The sequence below is a fragment of the Chlorocebus sabaeus genome, chromosome 20 (genome assembly GCF_047675955.1).
Source record: "Chlorocebus sabaeus isolate Y175 chromosome 20, mChlSab1.0.hap1, whole genome shotgun sequence".
Taxonomy (NCBI): Eukaryota; Metazoa; Chordata; class Mammalia; order Primates; family Cercopithecidae; genus Chlorocebus; species Chlorocebus sabaeus.
The window spans coordinates 74,845,563-74,871,522 of record NC_132923.1 but is presented as its reverse complement, the minus strand read 5'-3'; the positions used below and the strand labels follow the sequence as shown (position 1 = coordinate 74,871,522).

The following is a 25,960-nucleotide window of genomic DNA, read 5'->3' as shown; positions in this document are numbered from 1 at the left end:
CTATGCAAAATATATGTATACATATTTCTGTGTATGTTGGTACATTTATTTTTCCTTTGTGTAAGATTGAAAGTTGTTGGCTTTATTGTGGTATACTCTGTGAAATAATTTGTTTATGTGTTTATTGTGACTACCAGTTGTATACTCATTATTTCTAACTCTCTGTTAATTTCATGGCCTGAATTTAACCTGGTTAGTTATTTAGGTTTTTCCCTTGCTGTAAAAAAGTTAACTGTTCAAACATTACCTTAACTTTTTTGAACACGACCCTAATTTTTTCTGGCAAATGGTAGTAGCAAATACTAAATAGATTAGATAAGAATACTTTAGTATAGAATATCATTATATTATTCCCTATATTCTTGTGTAATATTTACAAAATAGCTATACACTTTAAAGCCCTCTATGGTTATGGTTAAAAGTACCTTATGATTTGTAAACCGTGAAGATTTCCCTTGAAGATTTTCCCAGTGTTTAAGCAGTGTCTTCTGCTGTATTTGACAAATTTTTTTATCTTCTTATAAAAAGCCCATTGTGACTCTGGCCTCAAATACATGTTGAATTTTCATTTTCCTCAGGGAACACAGAGGAGAGACTGTAATCCCGAGGGGTTACCTGGTAGAGGGAGAATATGGAGGCCAAGAAATCAAGGCTGTGCCTCTTGTTAGTTTGTCACCAAGTTGTCAAGTCATTGACTTTCTCTGGAGCCTCACTTTCTTAATCTATAAAATAAGTGTGAAACTAAATTATCCTTAAAATTCCTTCTAGTCCTGTGATTTTTAGGGGGAGTGGATGTTCTGTTTGGTTAGGGCAGAGAAAACCTTGAAGATACACATTTTTAGTAAATACGAAGAACCTAAATGTGAGCTTTTAGCCTGGAATCTGTCAGTCCATAAGGAGTCCAAGAATGTCTGCTAGTCCCTTGAATTTTCTTGGAATGTGGGGAGGGGTGTTGGGGAGATTGAAAGGAGGAGGAGGTTATCTTTATTATATCATCCATAAAATCCATAGCTCAAGGGAGGTAAAATAGCACTGTTCTAAATCTATACAAATCATGAAAAGTAGGATGAATAGATAATACTTCATACCAAAATAGGCCAGCTAGACCTTTATAGTAAAGGTTTTTTGAAAGAAATTAGTATGGGACCAGGGATTACATAGCAGATAATAAATATGTATAACATCTTATCTCTAAAAATTGGTTAAGCTACAATAAAACTTAAGAAAGAAAATTAAATAGATAAATTTTTGAAATCAGGAAATGACAATCTCCATTTCTATAAAGAACTCTGCCACTGCCATATATATATATATTTTAGACAGAGTTTCACTCCATTGCCAGGTTGGAGTGCAGTGGCATAATCATGGCTCACTATAGCCTTGACCTGCCGGGCTCAAGCAATCCTCTCACCTCAGCCTCCCAGGTAGCTGGGGCCACAGGTACATGCCACCACGCCTGGCTAATTTTAAAAACATTCTGTCTAGAGCTGGAGTCTAACCAGGTTGCCCAGGCTGGTCTCAAACTCCTGGACTCAAGCAATCTTCCCGACTTGATCTCCCAAAGTGCTGGGAGCCATGGTTCCCAGCCTCACCACTGCTTTTTTAGAATGGTTGTGTCATATGGGTCTCAACACAGTCCTTTGTACATAATTATTGCTTAATGTTGTATGAAGGAATAAATGCTAGCCTGGGCAACATAGCCAGACCCCCATCTCTACAAAAAATTTAAAAATTAGCCAGGCATGGTGGCATGCACCTGTAGTCCCAGCTACTTGGGAGGCTGATGCAGGAGGATCGCTTGAGCCCAGGAGTTTGAAGTTTCAGTGAGCTAGAATCACACCACTGCACTCTAATGTGGACAACAGAGCAAGGCCCCCATTTCCAAAAAATAAGTAAATAAGTAAGTGATGTTTCATGGTTATATTCAATATCGATATTGGGTATTCTAATGAGTCTAATTATCTTTGTATAAGTTTATATAAACCATAATTTATTGGTTAAGAGTATGAGATTTGGAGTCATGCAATTTTAGTCATGTAAATTTAGATCATCTCTTTATTTAATCTTTCTGAAACTTACTCCTTAACTCTAATGTGGAGATGGAAGCACTTACCTCTTTGGATTATTTAGAGGACTAAGTGACATAATACATATGAAATGCAGAACATTCTCCCTACGTGACCATCCTTTGCCTCATATCTTCCTATTTCACAAATCTGAGTTCAGCATAAAAATTGTTTTACCTGGCCAGGCGCAGTGGTTCATGCCTGTAATCCCAGCACTTTGGGAGGCCAAGGCGTGTGGATCACCTGAGGTCAGGAGTTCGAGACCAGCCTGGCCAACATGGTGAAACCCCGTCTCTACTAAAAATACAAAAAATTAGCCAGGTGTGGTGGTGGGCATCTGTAATCCCAGCTACTTAGGAGGCTGAGGCAGAAGAATCGCTTGAACCAGGAGGCAGACGTTGCAGTGAGCCGAGGTCATGCCATTGTACTCTAGCCTGGGTGACAAAAGCAAAACTCCATCTCAAAAAAAAAAAAAAAGTTTTACCTTTGAACAAAGCATAGTTTTTATGGAGAACATTTCAAATTCCTCTTGATTTTTTTTAAAAGAAATTTCCCAAAATCTTGATGCCAGTGGGTTCTCTAGAAACCATAATTTTGCTGAGCATTTTTCTCAGTGCTCTTGGCTTCATCCAGTCTAGATAGGGGGAAACACTGATTTCTGATTCTTGAGTTCTAGACAGTTATATGTTCTTGAAAGGGGCATAGTTAAAGATGCAAGGATTGGTATCTTGTAAATATATTCAAATATTCATATGGGAAGGAGACTGTCTATTTTAATAATGGAGACATAGACAGGTTTATGGTTCAGCTTTCAAAATGAGTCTGAAAAAAGGTGAGCCTAAAGTTTTCTTCCCTTTACTATCATTAATTCTGTGGAATATCTGGAATAGTACGTTTGAGTTAGTTGGAGAAAGCTACACACTCTGGAAAGGTACCCATGGGGAGGCACTCAGATGACTTAGCAAGGAAGGCCTTTGATCAAAGAAAAAAGGAATGCCTTTATCCTTGGACCCAGTCAAATGGATTCCATAACAACTCCCACCCACTATCTCAGCCTGGCACCCTTGTGCAGTATACATACTGCACAACCAATTGTGGTTGACTGTGTTACTAGACCTTGTGAAACTTAGCTCTCTGACATCCTGACCAGTCCTAGCCAAGGCACAAAGCCAAGAAAGAAATCATCAGAAGAGATTCCCAGGGGCCAAAATGGAAATAACTACATGTGTACTCTCAGCTCATTTGCTTTGCTTGAAAAGAATCCCTGACTAGATCTTATTAGCTTCCAATTTGCAAATAAAATGTTTTATTATAATTTATCATATTTTATATTCATATAATAGGAGACGAAAAATGTATTTTGCAAAAACACTCTAGGCAGGCCTGCTAACTGCAGGATCAATACATGAAAAGTATCAACCTGAGAGCAAAAGATGTAGAAAAATGATATAAAACAGACAAAAGAAATATGAATACGGGGCTGGGCGAGGTGGCTCATGCCTGTAATCCCAGCACTTTGGGAGGCCAAGGCGGGTGGATTACCTGAGGTCAGGAGTTTGAGACCAACCTGACCAACATGGTGAAACCCTGTCTCTACTGAAAATACAAAAATTAGCTGGACATGGTGGTGCACACCTGTGATCCCAGCTACTCGGGAGGCTGAGGCAGGAGAATCACTTGAAACTGGGAAGCAGAGGTTGCAGTGAGCCAAGATTGCGCCATTGCACTCCAGCCTGGGCAACAAGAATGAAACTCCGTCTCAAAAAAAAAAAAAGGAAAGAAATATGAATACGGAAGTCTTTGTTGGGTTGCAGCCCTACATGCTGACACTCAAACAATACCATCTGTTCTTACTGGGAAACCTTTCCTGACTTTAAGTGTTGTCTTCTGTATTTCTTTTTGTTGGTTCCTCTATTATTTCACTTTTACTTCTATAGCCTACCATGATATTATCATTCTTCATACATGGTTATTCATTATATTTATAGCCTCATGAGAATCGTCTATCTTGATTAATTTTTAATTCAACATGTCTTGTTTAATGCCTTGTACAGATGATACACTCAATAAATATTAAATGAATGAGCAAATAGATGAATAACAGGATATTAAAATTATGCAGAAGGCCTGTAATTTGGAGGGTCTTGGGCACTGATTATATGTCCTTCTATCTCTTGATATTTTTTTCTTCTTGAAATATTCATTTCAGATGCCCTGTCTGGAGTTTAGTTTTGATTATTTTTACAAAGCAGTTTTATAATTGACAAAGCAGATATAAGGCAAATCAATATAGATGTGTAGAGTAATTGGACCGGGTTTGTGGTGTGATGATAGAGGGTTATGAATGAGGTGAGACTTCTTTTAGTTAGTAGAGGATTAATTGGTGATCATTAGGGAGAATTAACTTGTTGACAAATTGCAACAGGAGGACTAATTAGAAGATATATTCTTAAGGATTAAGTTTGACTCTGAGTGAAGACACCCCCAAATAACAGCTACTCTGGAGGACAGAAGTTTATTTTTTTCACACGTATGGACCTGGAAGTGGACATTGCACAGTGTCTGGGACCTGGGCTTCTTCATATTGTTGTTCTCCTATGTGTGACCTCCATCCTCCATGTCACCTCAAAATGTCAAGAAGATACTAGCTGCAGCTATCAAGGTGGCATGCCAGTCCAGCCACCAGAAAGGAAAGGAGAGAAGAGAAAGGGCAACCTTCCTCCTTTTAAGGATATTTCTGGAAAATAACACGTAATTCTTTAAGTTGTATTCCATTGTCCAGAGTTTAGTTATACAAATAGTTGTAAAGGAGGCTGAGAAATTTTATTTTTCTTCTGGACAGACATATGCCCAGCTAAAAAATTGTAGTCTATTATTCAAGAGAAAAGGTAGAATGGATATCAAAGGACAAATTAGCAGGATTTCCACTGGTAGGTTAAAGATCAGCATATAACTTTTGAATCTCCTGAATCTCCCAAAACTTTACTAATAGCCTATTCTTGGCTTTGCCAATAACACAACCAATCAATTAGGCATACATTTTGTATATGTATTATATATATTCTTATAACAAAGTAAGCTAGAGAAAAGAAAATGTTAAGAAAACCAGCCTGGGCATGGTGGCTCACACCTGTAATCCCAGCACTTTGGAAGGCCAAGGCAGGTGGATTGTTTGAGGTCAGGAGTTCGAGACTAGTCTAGCCAGCATGATGAAACCCTATCTCTACTAAAAACACAAAAAATTAGCCGGGTGTGGTGCTACATATCTGTAGTCCTAGTTACTCAGGAGGCTAAGGCAGGAGAATCACTAGAACCCAGGAGGCAGAGGTTGCAGTGAGCCGAGATCGTGCCACTGCACTCCAGCCTGGGAGACGGAGCAAGACTCCATCTCAAAAAAAAAAAATAAAGTAAACCATCAGGAGGAAAAAATATATTTACTATTCATTAAGTGGAAGTAGATCATCATAAAGGTCTTCATCCTCATCTTCATGTTGAGTAGGCTGAGGAGGAGGAAGAGACAGGGTTGGTCTTGCTGTCTCAGGGGTGGCAGGGTTGGAAGATATTTTGCATATACATGAATCCACACAGTTTAAACTTGGATTGCTCAGGGTTAATTGTATAGAATAAAAAGCAACAGCACACATTATCCCTTTTTACAATTTGTTTACTTGCTTGCTTATACTTACCTATCCAAATCAGAAGAGAGTGGAAATTTTGGCCTATATAGTATTTTGATACTCTTGGAACTATTTTAAAAGCTTTAGTTGAATGCTATTTATTCTAATATAATGAGTTCTAGAGGTAATATCTGTTTTGTTACAGTTTATTTTAGTTCACACTAAGTTGTATTAAAAAGGGAATTAATAATTCCCTCCCTCCCTCCCTCCCTCCCTCCCTCCCTTCCTTCCTTCCTTCCTTCCTTCCTTTCTCTGTCACCCAGGCTGGAGTGCAGTGGCATGATCTCAGCTCACTGCATCCTCTGCCTCCAAGATTCAAGTCATTCTCCTGCCTCAGCCTCCCAAGTAGCTGGGATTACAGGCGTGCACCACCACATCCAGTTAATCTTTGTTTTTTTAGTAGAGACGGGGTTTTACTATGTTGGCAAGACTGGTCTCAAACTGCTGACCTCAGGGGAACCTCCCACCTCAGCCTCCCAAAGTGCTGGGATTAGAGGCGTGAGCCACTGCACCTGGCCTAAAAAGCAGTATAATTTCTTATGTGTTCTTGACTATTCTTAAAATAGCTAGTTAACTAAATATATAGATTAGCAGATTAAAGCTTCCAGAAAAGAGTTCCATGACACATAGAAAAGATATTTAAGGCTGGGTGCAGTGGCTCACACCTGTAATCCCAGAGCTTTGGGAGGCTATGATGGGAGGATTTCTTGAGGCCAGGAGTTTACAACCAGCCTTGCAACATGGTGAGACCCATCTCTACAAAATATACAAAAGTTAACCAGGCATGGCGTGGCACATTTGTAGTCCCAACTACTGGGGAGGCTGAGGCAAGAGGCTCACTTTAACTCAGAAATTGAGGCTGCAGTGAGCCAAGATCGTGCCACTACAGTCTAGCCTGGGCAACAGAGCAAGGCCTCAGTTCTTAAAAAAAAATAATAATAAAATAAAAAAGGTGTTTAAATTCGGCTGGCCGAGCGTGGTGGCCAATGCCTATAATCCCAGCAGTTTGGGAGCCCAAAGCAGGCAGAACACATGATGTCAGGAGTTTGAGACCAGACTAGCCAACATGGTGAAACCCCATCTCTACTAAAAATACAAAAATTAGCCGGGCGTGGTGGTATGTGCCTGTAGTGCCAGCTGCTCAGGAGGCTGAGGTGGGAGAATGGCGTGAACCTGGGAGGCGGAGCTTGCAGTGAGCCAAGATTATATCACTGCACTCCAGCCTGGGCAACAGAGCGAGACTCTGTCTCAAAAAAAAAAAAAAAATTATCCAGGTATAAGCAGTGGGTACCTGTAGTCCCAGCTACTTGGGAGGCTGAAGCAGAAGGATCACTTGAGCCCAAGCGGTTGAGGCTGCAGTGAGCCATGACCATACCACTGCACTCCAACATGAGTGACAGAGTGAGACCTTATCTCTAAATAAATAAATAACTAAATGTGGACAAAATAATTATGTTTAGATTGAGTCTGTCTTATCTGAAATGCTTAGGAGCAGAAGTGTTTCAAATTTTGGATTTTTTCAGATTTGGGATGATTTACGTATACCTAATAAGCTATATGTGGGACCCAAGCCTAAACATAAAATTCTTTTTTAATATATATACACACACACACACACACATATGCCTTATACACATAGCCTGAATGTAATTTTTACGATATTTTAAATAAATTTGTGCATGAAATAAAGTTTTTGCTGTGACCCGTCATGTGAGGACAGGTGTGGAATTTTCCACCTGTGGCTTCATGTTGGTGTACAAAAAGTTGCAGATTTTTGAGCATTTCTAATTTTGGATTTTCAGATTAGGAATGCCCAACCTGTATTAAACAAATTATAGTATTTCTGATGTTCTTTCTCATAAAACTATTTTTAAGGGGTGTCATGGGATTTTCTGTTACCATTTAAAAGTTAAATGTTAAAGCAATTCTATGTACTGTGTCGTTTTGTGCCTGTTTCTTAAACTCTCATAGCCTGTTTCCTCATCTGTAAAAGTAATGACAACAATAATTTTAAAAAGCAAGGTTATGTAATTAAAATTGGTTTGCATGGTACTTTAAGACACTCTCCATAAGAAACAAGGAAGGGAAGTTTTGGCTGTGAGGGAACAAACTTCTGGTACATTGTAACTACTAGGTGTGAGGCATTAAGTTAAATACTTTACATTCTTTAATTCTATGTTCTGCCATTCCTAGGGCAAGAAAAGTGATTAAAGAAGCAGACACACAGTTAAGTAATTTTCAGAAGGTCCACAAGTACAGTGTGGCTTCAGGGGAATTTGCAAAATAGATCTTTTTGACTTCACCATGTACTTTCTAGTGAAGCTCTTTCTGATTCTAAAACTTGTATACTTTTTTTCTGATAGACTCTGGTTCAAAATACCCCAAATACAGTGTTTTTAATAATGACAAAACATTTGGATCACCCAAAAAAGATATTCTTTGTTTTTGTTTTGTTTTGTTTTGTTTTGTTTTTGAGATGGAGTCTCGCTCTGTGGCCCAGGCTGGAGTTTAGTGGCGCGATCTAGGCTCACTGCAAGCTCTGCCTCCCAGGTTCACACCATTCTCCTGCCTCAGCCTCCTGAGTAGCTGGAACTACAGGCACTCACCACCACGCCCGGCTAATTTTTTTGTATTGTATTTTTAGTAGAGATGGGGTTTCACCTTGTTAGCCAGGTTGTTCTCGATCTCCTGACCTCACGATCTGCCCACCTCAGCCTCCCAAAGTGCTGGGATTACAGGCGTGAGTCACCGCGGCTGGCCCCAAAAAGGATATTCTATCAGCTTAATCTTGGAATCTTTTCTTAAAATTTAATTCCTAGGGAAAGTAAAAGTGTATTAATTAGAAATTTTTATTAATAAATAGCCTGTTTCTTGACCAATTCAGAAAACGACAAATTTGTAAGCTCGTGTTTCTGTAATGTTTTGATATATTATGCTGTACCTACTCTGGGCCAGAAACTCTGCCTACATGAGACAGAATTAGTTTCTTCTCTCATTGAGCTGACAAGAGAGTGAGGCTACAAGCAATAAATGACTAAAGATGATACAACAAAATACCACCAAATCTCAGCTGGAACTCTGCTTCCTCCCTGAGGCTTATTCTGATGGTTATTGGAAATAATACGTATGTACAGGGCTCTGGGCACACAGCCTGATGGTTTCCTAAGCAGGTGTGCAGAGAGAAGCTCCACGCTATCAGTCACTAAAGGAACCAGGTCAGTTTGAGAAATAACATGTTTTAATCCTTTTTCTACATTCTACTGCAGTTTCCTTTAATTACTGAAAACTACCATTATTTTTCCTTCTAGGAAATATGATTAAATATTAAGATTATCAGTGCCACTGCTGATGACCACGATCTGATGCAGTGCGGAGCTCTCGTTGAGCATTACTGCATGACTGTGGGGTGACCAGGAAGCAAACTCGGCCCAACCCTAGCACATTTCTACTACACTGTAACCATAGTGAGCTTGCAGCTCACCACTTTCGTAGTGATTAAAGAACCACGTTCTGTGTTCTCCTGGTAATTAAAATATACAACAAATGATTGTAGAGAGTGTTTCTAAAATTACATTTGGCTTTTCTCAGTGCTGTTTTCAAAATTAAAACATGTTTACTGTTTTCTGTTAAGACTGAGTTAAAAATCTGAGGTAATTATCAGACCTTTTTTTATGACTCTCATATTCAGGCATTTCTAAGGGTTATAAAGGCATTTTGAGCTAGGATAGGGACTTTACTTAGTGCATAAGAATTTCATAAAGATCTTTTTTTTTTTCTTTTATAAATGGTGACTCCTTGGCCCCATCCCCAGAGATTTCGATTTTGAAGATACGACACGGAGCCCAGCCACCAGCACTTCGTACAGGACTTCTTCTGGTGATCCCAGGACCACACTGGGACATGCTGGTTTAGGCACAGTGGTACACTTCTGTAGAAAGGCTTCAAAGGACATGTCGAGCAAAACTGACATTGTGAGCCTGATACTTTGAGCTTGGGCACATATGTGACCACCAATTAGGGTGGATAAACTTCCTTGTACTAAACTAATTTCATTTCATTTAAGCCTAAAGGTGGTCAGTGAACTTGAACTTTGTCACTGTAGATTGATCATTTGCCAACTAGGTCTTCTCCATTAGATAATTGCCTGAGAGATACCCCCATCTCTCGCTCGCTCTCTCTCGGTTTTTTTTTTTTTTTTTTTTTTGAGACAGAGTTTTGCTCTTGTTGCCCAGGCTAGAGTACAATGGCACAATCGCGGCTTACTGCAACCTCCACCTCCTAGGTTCAAGCGATCCTCCCGACTCAGCCTCCAAGCAGTGAGCCGAGATCATGCCACTGCACTCCAGCCAGGATGACAGAACGAGACTCCATCTCAAAAAACAAACAAACACACTTTCTGCTCCAAAAGCAAAGTGATACCCTCAAGGCAGGAAGCCTGTGCTTCTTTCCCTAAGCTAGCTTTGGAATAAAAAGTCACTTTATTTATACTAAAAAATAATAATTTAAAAATAACTCATTCTCTATCTCCTAGAAAAATGGGGGTACTCAGTTACAAAACTGGCTTAATTCATGAGGAGTTCTGAATGATATTCTTTGTTTTGCCATTCACTTGTGATGAAGCTCTATGATCTGTAGTGTCCTTGATTGTGAAGGTTCTGGACTGGTTTCTTGCTGTCTCCAAACTAAGTGTGATTTCATTGTTATTTTCTATTTATTTGAGACAGAATCTCACTCTGTTGCCCAGGCTGGAGTGCAGTGGCATGATCTTGGCTTTCTGTGACCTTGACCTCTTGGGTTCAGGCGATCCTTCTACCTCAGCCTCCTGAGTAGCTGGGACTATAGGCATGAGCCACCACACCTGGCCAATGTTCTTTTAATTTTTTGTGAAGATGGAGGTCTTACTGTATTTCCCAGCTGGTCTCGAACTCCTGGGCTCAAGCATTCTTCCTGCCTCAGCCTTCCAAAGTGCTGGAATTGCAGGCATGAGCCATCATGCCCAGACCCAAATTCAGTGTGATTCTTAAGAGTTTAGGTACTGATTGCTGAAGTTGAATCCTTCTTTGTCTCCTATTATGTGACTGAAAGAGCTCAATCATATTTGGAACTTTTTATGCTTTTGATAGTACCTAATTCAATCTTTGCTCCTTTTGTTTTCACCCTTATATCCTTAGCAAATAGCATAGTGTCTAGCCCAGAGCCAGTATTCAGATTTTTTTTTTAAATAAATAGGTGGAGTAAAGTCAGCTATTCCTTTTTTCTCCAACTCTTTGAGTTCTTTTTAATCTCTTCCAGTCGATGCCCTTAATCCAGTGTACATCCATTCCTGTAATTGTTGGGTACATGGTAATAGCCTCCTAAATGGTCAGCTTTCCTATTCTTGCCCTCTCAGCCCTCCTTCCCACTGTTAAGTGGTAATTCATCTTTAAACACTGTTCAAAGCATTTCAGCATCTCTGCCTGGTCCAGATGTTTGGAACCTCTGTCCACGTGGTCCTAGCAGCAGTTTCAGGCTTATCATCTCCTTCATTCCTGAGCTCCAAGCAACATTCAGCTGCAGCTGTCTGTGGATACCATAAACCAGCCCAAAGTGAATTCTCACCTGCTTGTGTTTCACTCCATGCCTCTAAGGATCAGATAACAGCTTCCTTGTTAGCCTTCAGCTTCCTTTACTTTGGACTTCCAAACAGTTCAAAAGCCTGTTGGCTTTCAAATTATTTTCTACTACCACATGCTAATTTTGCCTCTAATTTTTTCTCCACCAGTCTAATTTTATAATCATGCTTGGTCTTCCTGTCTCTTTCTCCCCTTTTCAAGTCATCCTGTGTGTGCTGTGGCCACGCTTCTTAAGGCTCAGCTCTGGGGACTGCCTATGTGTGTTCCATGTCTCGCCTTAAATTGTCAATTCCAAAAGGGCTGAGGAAGGTTTTAGGCTTTCCTTCTGCAACTCTAGCAGATGTGACATAACGTGCTGCTTTATTTTCCTTGTGTTGATGGGTAAACACACAGGATTTGAAGTGAGACATACCCACACCTGAAACCCAAATCTTACCAATTCCTTACTTTGAGTTTAGGTAAGTTCCATAACCTCCACTGGCCTCAGCTTCATTATCTGTAAGATGGGATGGTTATACTTATAGCATCGTTATGAGGATGTTTTTTCCTTTCTTTCTTTTTTTTTGTTTTGAGATGGGGTCTTGCTCTTGTCACACAGGCTGGAGTACAATGGCACAATCTTGGCTCGCTACAACCTCTGCCTCTTGGGTTTAAGTGATTCTCCTGCCTCAGCCTCCCAAGTAGTTGGGATTACAGGCACCCACCATCACGCCCGGCTAATTTTTGTGTTTTTAGTAGAGATGGGGTTTCTCCATCTTGGCCAGGCTTGTCTTGAGCTTCTGACCTCAAGTGATCTGCCCGCCTCAGCCTCCCAAAGTGCTGGGATTACAGGCATGCACCACTGCGCCCAGCCTTGTTTTGTTTTTCAGTTGTGAAAAATTTCAGACATTTACCAACATAAAGAGAATAGTCAGCAAATTCTCCCAGACTCAATAATTACCAAGATTTTATTATACTCATTTCACCTATTCCTTATATTTTATTTTTCTTTACTGAAATATTTTCAAATTATCCCCAGACATTATGTCATTTTATTCATACACATTCATCTCTTAATCATGTAACTACAGTACCATTGATTTTCTTAACATCATAATTTTTTGTTTTTTTCTAATATATAATCTGTAATTAAATTTATCGTCTCAAAATATATTTTTACAATTGGCTTGTTCAAATGGGATTCAAACAAGGTCCTCACATAATAGTATTTTTTGTTTGCTTGCTTTTTTAGAGATGGGGTCTCGCTCGGTTGCTCAGGCTGGAGGGTAGTGGCGTGATCATGGCTCACTACATCCTCCACCTCCCAGGCTCAAGGGATTCTTCAACCTCAGCCACCCATGAAGCTGGGATTACAGGCATGTGCCATCATACCCAGCTAATTTTTTTGTATTTGTAGTAGAGATGGGGTTTTGCCATGTTGGCCAGTCTGATCTCGAACTCCTAGCCTCAAGTAATTGGCCCACCTCAGCCTCCCAAACTGGGATTATAGGCGTGAGCCACTGTGCCCAGCCCAAACTGGAAATTCTTTGGATTAGTGGGTAGGTGATAAGAAATAAGATGGAAAGTTTAAAAGGTTAATTCATCTTTCCCAGTGCAAGAAAAAGGAAATAATAGTAGAATTTAAAAAAGAAGATTAGAAAGATTAAATGATAGGTTGTTTGCAGTAATAATATTCCAATTTAGGTGTTTTATAGAGGCGTCCTAGAGTCCCCCCAGGGATAAGGGGTTGAGGGGAAGCTCCATTTAAGACTTTTTCTCGCAGATTCAACCAGAACACTGATTACAGTTGTGAACCACCGTGCTGGCTGGCATTACAGTAGTTTACGTCTCTTTTTTAAAAATAAATTTATTAACTAGGTGCTGTAGTGAACATGTGTAGTCCCACGGCTATGCAGGAGGCTAAGGCAGGAGGATCTCTGAGGCCAGGAGTTTGAGGCTGTGGTACACTATGAGGCAGCCTCTGTGAATAGCCACTGTACTCTAGCCTGGGCAACATAGTAAGACTCAAAAAAAAAAAAAAAAAGCTTAAAAAAATTTTTAAATAAAAATAAGTTAATTGAAATACAAACAGAAAACTGTACTGTCGTTTGCTGAATTTTCACAGAGTATATTTCCACATAACCACCATCCAGGTAATGAAATAAAACATTACTAATACCTAGAAGTCACTTTGTGCCTCCTCTGATTCACTATTCTCTCTTCTCTGAAAGTCACCTTTTTTTTTATTTTTTCTATTTGTTTATTGTTGATGTTGTTTATCTCTTACAGGAAGAGATTTTCTCTATTAGTTTGGACATTCATTTTCATATGCTCCTTCCTTCCTTCCCTCCTTCCTTCCCTCCCTCCCTTCCTCCCTCCCTCCCTCCCTTTCTTCCTTCCTTCCGTTCTGTTTTTCACTCTTGTTGCCCAGGCTGGAGTACAGTGGCACAGTCTGAGCTCACTGCAACCTCCGTCTCGCAGGTTCAAGCTATTCTTCTGCCTTAGCCTTCCGAGTAGCTGGGATTAAAGGCATGCACCACCACACCCAGCTAATTTTGTATTTTTAGTAGATGTGAGGTTTCTCTGTGTTAGTCAGGCTAGTCTCAAACTCCCAGCCTCAGGTGATCTGTCCGCCTCAGCCTCCCAAAGTGCTGGGATTATAGGCGTGAGCCACTGCGCCCAGCCTGTGCTGTTTCTTCTGATAAGTTACAGTTTCTTTTATATATTTTTACTTCTCAAATCTGAAAGTACTAACTCAGAGAATTAGAAGTTGGTTAGTGCATGAGAAAAGTTAGATTGAGATGTTTATTTTACCTGATTTTTTTTAAGTGGAATTATTATATTTAATATATAGAAGAGTGCTTTAAAATGTTTTCTCTGTATTATATTATTCTTTGTTATTTGGAAACAACAGATGACTAAATGTTTCTGAAATTGTACTGAGTCATTATTCCAGTGTGTTGAACATTTGCTATTAAAATACTGGGCAGTGACTTGAATTAAGTTTCTTTCTTGGGAGAAAGGCTCTGTTACTTAGCAACACCTAATATCCTATGATGATACGAAAACACTCTGTGACAATAATGGAGAAATGTTCTTGGCTTTCTTGGACAAGAAAAAGGCATCGATGCTTTGATACAGAATTATGAGCAACTTGGGATTCCTTTCTTCAGACGACATTGTCCTGGGGCTAGAAAATCCATGTTTAAAATAAGCATGAGTGTTCAGCTGCATCAAGAGACTATTCTCTCTCCAATTATTCTAGTCTGATGTTCATTCAGGGATACTTGAATAAAGCCTGGTGCCAAAAGAAGTAGTTTACTTATCTACTCATCTCTGATTTTTATTTAGAAATGGGAGGGCATCTAGGTTATTTGAAAAAGGAACTACAGCCACTTGACTAACACACTGCATAAGTAGAGGGGAAGAGAAATATCTTTCCATCTTAGGTTCATGGCTGAGATCTTTATAACAACAAAAGACAGATTAGGCCAGGCGCAGTGGCTCACACCTGTAATCCCAGCACTTTGGGAGGCCAAGGTGGGCAGACCACGAGGTCAGGAGATTGAGACCATCCTGACCAACATGGTGAAACCCTGTCTCTACTAAAAATTCAAAAATTAGCTGGATGTGGTGGCACGTACCTGTAATCCCAGCTACTCAGGAGGCTGAGGCAGGAGAGTGGCTTGAACTCGGGAGGCGGAGATTGCAGTGAGCCAAGATCACGCCACTGTATTCCAGTCTGGCAACAGAGGGAGACTCTGTCTCAAAAAAAAAAAAAAAAAAAGATAGATTAACCAAAGAAAAGCATACACATTTATGTAATATACACAGGAGCCTTCATAAGGAAATGAAGTCCCAAGGAAACAAACCTGTGTGGTGTTTATGCTAGGTTTAAACCAGAGAAGTAAATAGCCATGGAGAAGTAGGATTGGACAAAGGAGGCATGATCTAATGGCAATAAACCAGGAGGAACTTACTCAGATTCTTCTCTGTGTCCCTGTGTCTTCAGAGATAAGGATGTTCCCTTCCTCTGGGTGTAGGCAGGGCACCTCTGTAGTGAAGGTCTTATCACCTGCTTCAGGGGAAGATCAGAGAAATCCTTCTTAGGTTTTTTGACCTGCTTCAGGGGAGAAGGGGTAGGAGAAGTGAGAGTTACCTTCCCGCTTCTGCTGGTTTCTCAAATGCCAAGATGCTATATTGTGGGGTAGTGTGTACTGAATCCCATCAAAAGTCAGTGAAAACTGACACGTGCCTGTAGTCCTTGCTATTCAGGAGGCTGAGGCTGGAGGATTGGTTGAGCCCGGGAGGTTGGGGCTGCAGTGAGCCATGATTGTGCCACTGAACTCTAGCCTGGTCAACAGAATGAGACTCTGTCTCAAAAAAAATAAAAAATAAAAAAAAATAAAGTCAGCAAAAGTCTATATAAAAATGGCTGTTGTTTTTACAGATATTTCCTAGAAATACCAGATGTGGTAAGATTCTAGATCATTATAACACTTTTGATATTTTGTTGCCAAAAGCTAGTACTTATGTAATTTGTGTGTGTGTGTGTGGTGTGCATTTTCATATAGTAAACAAAGTATGGGTTCTTTAGTTTTTTTGTTTCTTCATTTTAAGAGAGAACTTCATTGACTTCAAGTAAAAGAATACTCTTTACTCCACCTCTTTAATGTATTTTCAGTGAAATTGAAATGAGTAAAGTTTAAGAAAACCATTCTCTATACATTTTCTTTCCACCTATCCTTTTCTCGCCCCATTGGTTGCTGTGGCAACGACTCCCAGCAGCCCTTAGAGCAAATGCCAGGCCATGCGGGGTTCCCTGCAGTGAAGCCACATGTCTGATGCTGCACAACAGTTTGTGCTGACTCAGCCATGCACAGGAGGAGTGCTACTGTTTCTATCTTAAGTTTTGAATTAAAAACTAAACTGGCATTGCAGTCTTGATTTTTCAAAAATGAAAAACCAAGTCAGTTTCAAAAACCAAATCATTTTCCCTTCTCCCCTTGAAATTCTAGGTTCAGCTTTCGTCGTACTTACTAAAGAGAAGCAATTGTCACAGAGATTTACAGGAAACCCCAGAGATTTGGGATGGAGGGAGGCAGCCTAGGAGGCTGAGAAGAAGGGAAATCTATTATGCAATCAAAATAAACCTCTTATTTAATCCTGAAGCCTGACTGTGGAGACAGAGATAGTGTCCATGTTAGATTAGTCTTACGACTGCCCTATGTAAAGACTGCCTTAAATTTGGTCTCTGTGAACTTTTGTTGATTGTCATCATCAACATACTTTTCTTGGAAAGAAATGACTGCATTGCATGAGAGATTCATCTGTAGTTTACTAACCTAGTGGCCCATGAGAAGTACCTGAGTACCTCGTTACAAAGATTCCTAAACCTTACCCCAGACAACCTTGCTCAGAATCTCAGCCTGTGGGACCCAGTCATGGTTCTGTTTTATAAGCGCCAAGGGTGATGTTTTAGGTAGTATGGGGGATAAAGTATTATTTTTTCCTCACCCATTGCAAGGTTCGTGGCTGAGACCCTTATAACAAAAAGCAGATTAACAAGAGAAAAGCATAACAAATTTGTTTATGCAAAATTTTATACAACACAGGAGCCTTCAGAAAGAAAGACCCAAAGACCCAGGGAAAACTGTTTTTATGGACAGTCCTGCAGAAGTATGACTGGAGGACAAAAGGGTATGATCTAGTAGGGGGGGAACTCAGGAATGCCTGTTTGTTATAATCTTTTTTTTTTTTTTTTTTTTTGAGACAGAGTCTCACTCTGTCACCCAGGTTGGAGTGCAGTGAGATAATCTCTGCTCAATACAACCTCCGCCTCCCGGGTTCAAGCAATTCTCCTGCCTCAGCCTCCCGAGTAGCTGGGACTACAGGCGTGTGCCACCACATCCAGCTAATTTTGTATTTCTAGTAGAGACAGGGTTTCACCTTGTTGGCCAGGCTGGTCTCAAACTCCTCAGGTGATCCACCCGTCTTGGCCTCTCAAAGTGCTGGAGTATCAGGCGTGAGCCACCGTGCTCAGCCTTGTTGCGATTCTTGTGCATCTGTGTGTGCTGTTCCCTTCCTCTGGGTGCAGGGCAGGACACCTGTCACATACACCTCTGCAGGGGGGAAAGGGAGGGAGGTCAGAGAGTGACCTTCCTAGGTTTTGTGGCCTGCTTCTGGGAAGTGAGGGCAGGGGCTTTCTAGTTTCTGTGGCCACTTCAGGAGAGAGGGGGTAAGAGAAGGTCAGAACACATAATCCTGCTTCTGTGGTTTGCTCAGTTTCCGTCAGTGTAAAATACTCAGTCTGCTAAGGTGCTACCTTTTAGGGTATTGTGTTCTGAATCCTGACAATAGCAATAAATCTAAGCCTGACCAATAATCTAAGGAGATAGGTCTGGGAACCATTGTTTCAGCTCTGAAGGGAACTTATTACCTCAAATGTCTACCAGTTGAAGAGATAGCTGTGATGGTGTGATGAACAGGTCACAGCACTTGGATTCAGCAGAACTGACCCTGACATTGGCCAAGTCACCTCAGTTCTCCGAGTATCAGTCAATTCATCTGCAAATGGAGGCATTTACGAAAGTGTGGGGAAGAATCGATGACACAGTAAACTGTGAAATATTTCTTTCATACAATGAGGTATTATGACCATGTAAGGATTCTGAAGATAGCTTCTTAAAACTGAGGGAGAAATTCAAAGTCATTTTATCTTTCCTTTAAAATGATATTAGAGAATTTTATACATGATTTGTTAGAGAAAAAATTGAACTATATGCTAGGAGACTTTATAACACTTTTCATATTTTGTTGCCAAAAGCTAGTACTGACATAATTTATGTGTGTGTGGTGTGTATTTTTGTATGACAAACAAAGTATGGGTTCTTTTTTTTTTTTTTCTGTTGCTTAATTTTAAGAGAGAACTAAGTTGGCTTCAAGTATTAGGTTGGTGCAAAAGTCATCATGGTTTTTTTCATTACTTTTAGTGGCAAAAATCACAATTACTTTTGTACGAACCTAATAAAAGAATACTCTTTACAAGCCTCTTTAGTCTATAGTTTCTACCCATAAATTAGCTTCATAACCTTATATGAGATTTTCATTCTTTGGTCTTGTTTCTTTATCAAATGGAGTCTGAAAGTAAGGGTGGGTGACTGTGAGAGAAGGTCCATGATTTCCTAGTTCATTTTGCCTGAATTAAAAGTCTCTGATTTCATGATATGGTGAAAACATAGCAATTAAAGTATCGGAAGGGCTGGACCTGTCATCTTTTAAACTCCATCTAACTATGGGTCTAAATAAAAATCGTAGGATAACCCAAATTCTAAGGCCTGAAAATGTTAATAAAAATTCAACAGAAGTATATGTGTTACAGAGTATTTGGCACTTTTAGTCTCTTATTATTATGCTTTCTGTTTTATGAGGCACTGAAAAAAAAGGATTACCTATAAATCTTTTTGCTTGTCAAGTTTCTTCAGCTTGATAAAGTGGGTTTTAAAAGATAATGTGCACATAGTAATTTGTTTTTCTAGTAGTACTAACGGATTTTAATTTTGAATACAGCTCTAAAGAGGAAACTGTTTTACTTCTTTTAACTGAAGGGATAATTGTCTTTGAGAAAAAAATTGTATCTGTCTAAAGCTTTTAGATTTCCAATCCCTTTTATATAGCATTGTTTGGGACAGTGTCAGAACAGTGTGTCCTTGCAATTGAATAGGATCTTCAAAATCACTCACTTCTGTTTTCAGTAGGTTTAGTTGGACTATCTAATATATGCCAGCCACTGTTGTGGGTACAGAAGACTGCAGAGAGTTGGGTGGACAAGGAGCTCATGGAGTTTATATTCTAGGGGAGAGAAGTCGAAGGAAATAAGGAATCTAAAAAGATACTTTTCAGCTAGGACCATGAAGACCGATGGACAAAACTGGAGACAGGGTCTTCTTTTGTCACCCAGGCTGGAGTGCGGTGGTGTGATTATGGCTCAGTGCAGCCTCAACCCCCTGGGCTCACGCAGTCGTCCCACCTCAGCCTCCCAAGTAGCTGGGACTACAGGTGTCCACCCTCATGCCTGGCTGATGTTTTAATTTTTTGTAGAGATAGAGTCTTGCTATATTGTCCAGGCCAATCTTGAATTCCTGTCCTCAAGCAATCTTTCTTCCTTCCAAAATGCTGGGATTACTGTACCCAGCCCCAAAAAATTATTAATAAAATTGTGTAACTAGGAAGTATGCTCAATTCTTTTTTTTTTTTTTTTTTAAGGCAGTCTTGCTCTGTCACCCAGGCTGGAGTACAGTAGCATGATCTCGGCTTACTGCAACCTCCGCCTCCTGGGTTCAGGTGATTCTCCTGCCTTAGCCTCCCGATTAGCTGGGATTACAGGTGTGTGTCACCATGCCGGCTAATTTTTGTATTTTTTGTAGAGACAGGGTTTCACTATATTGGGCAGGCTGGTCTCGAACCCCTGACCTTGCTAGTGATCTGCCCGCCTCAACCTCCCAAAGTGCTGGGATTACGGGCATGAGCCACCGTGCTCAGCCTAAGTATACCCAGTTCTTTAATGTTTCAGGGTTGGGATTTTTTTTGCTGGGTTTTATTCTGTTGAGCTTATTTCATTCTCCCACAAAACAGAAAACAATACAAAGAAATTAAGGAAAGCTGAATAACTCATCTCTTAGCATTTAGGCAAATAAAGTCAGAACAAGCTAGATGCAGGATTATTGGAAATGTCAACCAAAACGAGGCCTTGGCATGATCCAGTAGAAAGTGTAGCTGACCAGTGGGTTGAGAATTGGCAAGAACATCTATACTATTCAGTATAGTTTGCAGATATTAGTTGTTTTTCCTGACGACACACTAAAATAAGCAAGTAACTTCAACTGCTGGTATTTTTCTCAATGCTCTTATCTCTCTGAATTATAACTAGTCGTATGTGTGCTTGTCTCCGATGATAGATTTTCAGGTCCTTGAAAACAAATTCAGTATTGTATTCCCTTTGTATCACAAGCCTGGCCTGAATTTGGATTCAATTCATATTAGTTCATTGAATAAATAGGATTATAGTAAGGTCACAAAAAAGCATTGACTAGAAAAATATAGCTGCTGGTTTTGGCCAGGCGTGGTGGCTCACGCCTATAATCCCAGCACTTTGGGAGGGCGACGCAGGCAGATCACAAGGTCAAGAGATCGAGACCATCTTGGCCAACATGGTGAAACCCTGTCTCTACTAAAAATACAAAAATTAGCTGGGCGTGGTGGCGCATGCCTATAGTCCCAGCTACTGAGGAGGCTGAGGCAGGAGAATCGCTTGAACCCAGAAGGCGGAGGTTGCAGTGAACCAAGATCGCGCCACTGTACTCCAGCCTGGCAACAGAGCAAGACTCTGACTCAAAAAAAAAAAAAAAAAAAAAAAAGAAGCTGCTGGTTTCAACAGTCAGAATAATAAATCTATAACTTAGTCCCTCAGTGGGATGTTGATAAGGGAACCAATTTTTTTAGGGTCTTTTAAGCCACTTACGGGGTTCTTTTTTAAACTGTGGTAAAATATACATAACAAAGTTTACTATTTTACCATCTTTAAGTGTATTGTTCAGTGTTAAATACATTTACATTGTGCCACCATCCATCTCCAGAACTTTTTTATTTTCTCACACAGAAACTACAGAAAGGGTTTTGATTCTACACTTTACTAGCACACAATTGTAAAGCTGTTTCCGTGGCCTGCATATCACGGGACAAACACTTGATCCAGTGGTGGCATTTCTCTGCACCTGCAGATGTTCCAGGGTTTTCTCCTTGCCTCAAAGAAGAGACTCGGTGGAGAACAGTGTTAGTCTCTTCCTCTAATGGTTCCCACCAGAGGGCTGTGTGACTTTTCTTCATGCCATCATGGGCAAAACTGCTTTCTTTCTTAAGTCTCCATTTTTCTTAAAACAAACAAAAAGTTAAATAGAAAACAGCAGCTTTGTCACCAACTTAAGACTAACTGTAAACCTCAACATAACTATATCATGGAAACAAAAATCATGTGGTTTTGTTTCCCCTAACATTACTTGGACTCCTATCTCCCAGGCATTTTTAGGAAACATCCACTTTTAGGGTAACAACCCCATTTTACATAAGAAATCTGGGTTCATAGAGGCTTAGTAATTTGTCCAAGGAATCAGAGATGTTAAGTGCCTTAGCTTGTGTTTGAACTTAATTGTGACCCTAACCCTTACCCTTTCTATTCTGCCACAAGAATGTGTGATGCTTCAGCCTCCCAAAGTGCTGGGATCACAGGCATGAACCGCCATGCCCAGCCTCATTTCAGTGTCTTTAATAGCTACTAGTTCATCACAGTTTTTCACTAACATTAAAACACTAAATATTGTGTTTTAATTTTTTTGAGAAATGTATCTATATCATATAGATTTAAGAATGTACCAACTTACAGTTTGTATTGAGGTACTGTCCATAATTTTATTTAAAAAAACCTGTCTGCAGTTATTTTTCTCTTTTAGTTCTGTAATTTTTTAAAAATTATTTTTAGAGATGGAGGTCTCACTCTGTAGCCCAGGCTAAAGTGCAGTAGTACAATCATGACTCACTGTAGCCTTGAACTCCTGGACTTAATGATCCTCCCGCTTCAACCTCCGGAGTAGCCAAAATTGTAAGTGCGTGCCGCTATGCCAGGCTAACTTTTCAAACTTTTTGTACAGACAGGGTCGCGCTATGTTGCCCAGGCTTGTCTCAAACTCCTGGGCTGAAGCAGTCCTCCCAAAATGCTGGGATTACAAGCATGAGTCACTGTATCCAGCTTTGTAATTTATTTTTGTCATCTACTTTTTCTCATTAAGTTTTTAAAGAGCCTATCTTATTAATGTTTTCCAAGAAGTAGGTTTTAATTTCATTGAACTTCAGAATGTATTTTTATTTTGATTTGTTTGTTGGTGATAGATCTATATTCATTCATTAGCAGATGCCCTTATCTTTGCTATTTTCTGTCTTCTTATTTCTTTGCATTTGCTATGTAGCTATTTTTCCAATTTCTTGGTTATAATGCTTTTTTTTTTTTTTAACTTTTCTTGTTTTCTGGTAAATTCTTCAAAATTATAAATTGCCTTCTAAATTCTTTAGCTGTGTCTCCTGAGTTTGACATCTAGAATTATAATTTTTATTCAATTGTGAATACTGTATTTCTTAATTTTCTGTTTAAAATCTTGGGTTTTTTACTAATATTATTTCTAAACACCTGAGGTTTTTAAAGTTATCTTTTTATTGTTAATTTATAATTTTTTTGTTTTATTGCATTATATTTCAAGAACACAGCCTGTGTAATATTGAGTCTTTGAGAGCTATTGAAGTTTCTTTTATGGCCCAATATGCAGTCTGTTTCTGTACTTGGTCTGTGTGTGATTTGCAAAAAATGTGCATTTTGTGTCTGTCAGGTGTAGAGTTATCTTATATCTACTATTTTGAGTATTGTCTTGTTAAAGTTATCAACGTCTTTTTTTTTTAAAAAAAAGATGCTTTATTACTTTCTGAGAGAGGTGTGTTAAAATTGGTGTTTCGTGTTGTTTTCTTAGCTGTGATATCATTTCTTAACCGTCTTACCATGTAAGTCCAATAAACAAAGCAGATGAGAGCATAAGTGCTCTGGTTGAATCTGGAGAAAAGATCTTAAATGGAGCCTCCTCTCAACCCCTCCATCCTGGGGGACTCTATGGCACCTCTGCAGAACCTGTAAAATGGAATATTATTGCTGTAAACAGCCTATCAACTAACCTTTCAGTCTTATTTCTGATCACCCACCCACTAGTCCAAAGAATTTCCAGTTTGCAGCCAGCAGCTACCTATGTTCTCCTCCCTATCCCAGCTGCATTTTCCTCTTGCCATTTCACCCACCAAGATTCTTTATCACATAATCAAATTGCGTACCATACTCAAGACTGCTTAAATTTTCCTAATTCCAAAAAATATTTTCTAGCCATATCCATTTTTGGAATTCTAAAAACAATTACTGGGGCCAGGCATGGTGGCTCATGTCTGTAATCCCAGCACTGTAAGAGGCCGAGGCGGGCAGATCACCTGAAATCAGGAGTTTGAGACCAGCCTGGGCCGCATGGTGAAACCCTGTCTCTACTAAAAATAAAAAAATTAGCTGAGTGTGGTGGCGCACACCTGTGATCCCAGCAACTCAGGAGGCTGAAGCACAAGAATCTGGGAGGTGGAGGTTGCCGTGACCCAAGATCGCACCACTGCACTCCAGCCTGAGTGACAGAGCGAGACTTCGTCTCAAAAAATAAAATAAAATAAAAGCAATTATTGGTGGCACAATTTATTTAGTATTTATTCACTGATCTAATTAATAAGTTAGTATTTATTCAGTGACCAGCAGTCGTATTGGTTGGGAATTTAAAAAATAATTGCAGTCGTTGAATATTTGTTGTGTTAACTTTATTTTTCCTATTATGCTGTGTGAGCATCTTTATTGTAATGCATGTCTTACTCGTCTCTATTCATTCAAGTACCCACACAGCATCTTGTTCTTGGTTGCCGACCAACAAAAATGCCTTGTATTTATTCACTTCAGTGTAAATATGACTTAACTCTTTTCCTATATAGTTAACAGTTTTGTGATCTTGCAAGTCCTTCATTTTACTGTATTTTGCTAAATATGTTCATTTATTAGTAACAAGCTTTGTTCAGTGAGAGTTCTTTAAGATTCTCTTCAAAATTCTTGTAAAGCAGATTTATTTTCATTCTAAAATAAGCCCCCCTTATGCCTTATTTTTTTATTATAAATTCATGCATAAAGTCATTTTTATGAGTTTAAATTTATCTACTCACTTATAAAGCAGTGTTTGTTAAGTCTGGTAAAGCGATGGAGTGGACTGGGCTGTCTTCTTCCCCACTCTACCTTAAGACAAATGATTTGACTTGAGCTTTTAATTTGCAAGGTTCCCTCTTAAGGACAGCAAATGTAATATAAGTGAAGCATTAGAATGAGCATTTAGAGTTCCAAGAGTGTCACAATCTACTAATTTGTTATTTAAAAGCTGATGAGATAATTGCTTCCAGCCATGGTAGTAGACATGTAGCTTTTGAGTGTGGTGGCACACCTGGCCTGATCTTGTGCTGTGTGGGGCACAGGACATGCTTAAGGCAGTGCTGTCCTCACACTGATTTGTCAGTGTGGTTTTGCTGCACAGAACCAACACAAGTGAGACGTAGCCAGCCATCTCCTAAAACAGATCCTTTTGACCCTAACATAGAGGTAGCAAAGTGAGACAGAAGATGGAATAAGAGAAGTATAGAACACCTATAAACTATGAGCCGCTAAGCCCTTTAACATGTATGTTGTTTAATTTTCTCAACATCCATGAAATGGATAGTAACGATTTATAGATGAAGAAGTGGAACCTCATAGAGATAGATAAAACAGTGTATTCATTGTTAGATATTGAGTAAGTGGTAGATTTGTGGAATGAATTCAAATATGACAGCTAAACCAACACCCTTAATTCCTCTTGCTTTTGCTCCCATAACCCAGTGTTATTTGGTACTCTTCGTATTAATATATATTAATGTAATTATTTAATATATATTAACGTAATTATTTAGAATTAATTGTTGATTTTCTTTCCTACTGGACCATAAGTCCTAAGAGGAGAAAGCATGATTGTTTTGTTCAGCGTTATATCTCTAAGACCAAACACTTTGCTTGCCTTAAATCTGGTGCTCAGTTAATATTTTTGTTTCCCTTTTTAGTGTGGGTGGGTTGGGGCAGATAGGAAAGGGACCGTGGTTTCTGCCACTTTGTGTTGATTGACTTAGGTAAGAAGAGTCCACAGAAAGTCTAGGCCAGTGTGAACCTGAACAATCAGGTCTTACGGGTGAGTTAAACTTCTTAGCAGGAAATAAAATAATTTTTAACTGTAACCTACATCTAAGGCCATGCATGGCCTTAAGTACCTTCATTCTCAAAAATAAATTATTATAGAGGTTGGCACAGTGCCACATACTAGTAGTTCCAGCTACTTAGGAGGCTGAGGCAGAAGTTGGAGGCTGCAGTGTGCTATAGTCACGCCTGTGAACAGCCACTGCAGCACTCCAGTCTGGGCAATATAGCAAGACTCTGTCTCTTCAAAAACAAAAAAGGTACCGTGGTTGAGAAATCACAGTAAGGATGGGGAAATGCTGACATCTCAATAATACAGATCAAGCTACTCTATTTAATGTTTTAAAAATTCTTTTAATAGAAAAAATCAGACAAAGATATGCAGATCTGCCTGGAGAACTGCACATTATTGAACTTGAAAAAGATAAGAATGGACTTGGACTCAGCCTTGCTGGTAATAAAGACCGATCACGCATGAGCATATTTGTGGTGGGAATTAACCCGGAAGGACCTGCTGCCACAGATGGACGAATGCGTATTGGAGATGAACTCTTAGAGGTGAGAAGCATATGTTTTTAACTTATCTTTTGGTGAAGTGGATGGGTGCAGTGGATGTTCTGTAGGAAAATGAGGTGAAAGAAAAGAATGATGTCAAATTATATTTCCTTCAACTACTTAAAATCATTTTTCAAAGCAAGAACAGAAATGTTGCTTGCAAATGTTATTTGCTGCTTATGTGAA

At 39.5% G+C, this 25,960-nt stretch overlaps 1 protein-coding gene across 8 annotated transcripts in view; it reads left to right on the top strand.

Annotated features, from left to right (window-relative positions):
- Positions 1 to 25,960, top strand: part of PATJ (PATJ crumbs cell polarity complex component) — a 409,036-nt gene that overhangs the window by 212,090 nt on the left and 170,986 nt on the right. For all 8 annotated transcript variants that reach the window (XM_038000719.2, XM_038000715.2, XM_038000710.2 and 5 more), the window contains one exon: positions 25,581 to 25,777. In XM_038000719.2, coding sequence (XP_037856647.2) covers positions 25,581 to 25,777 — 197 coding nt within the window. The remainder of the gene's footprint in view (positions 1 to 25,580; positions 25,778 to 25,960) is intronic.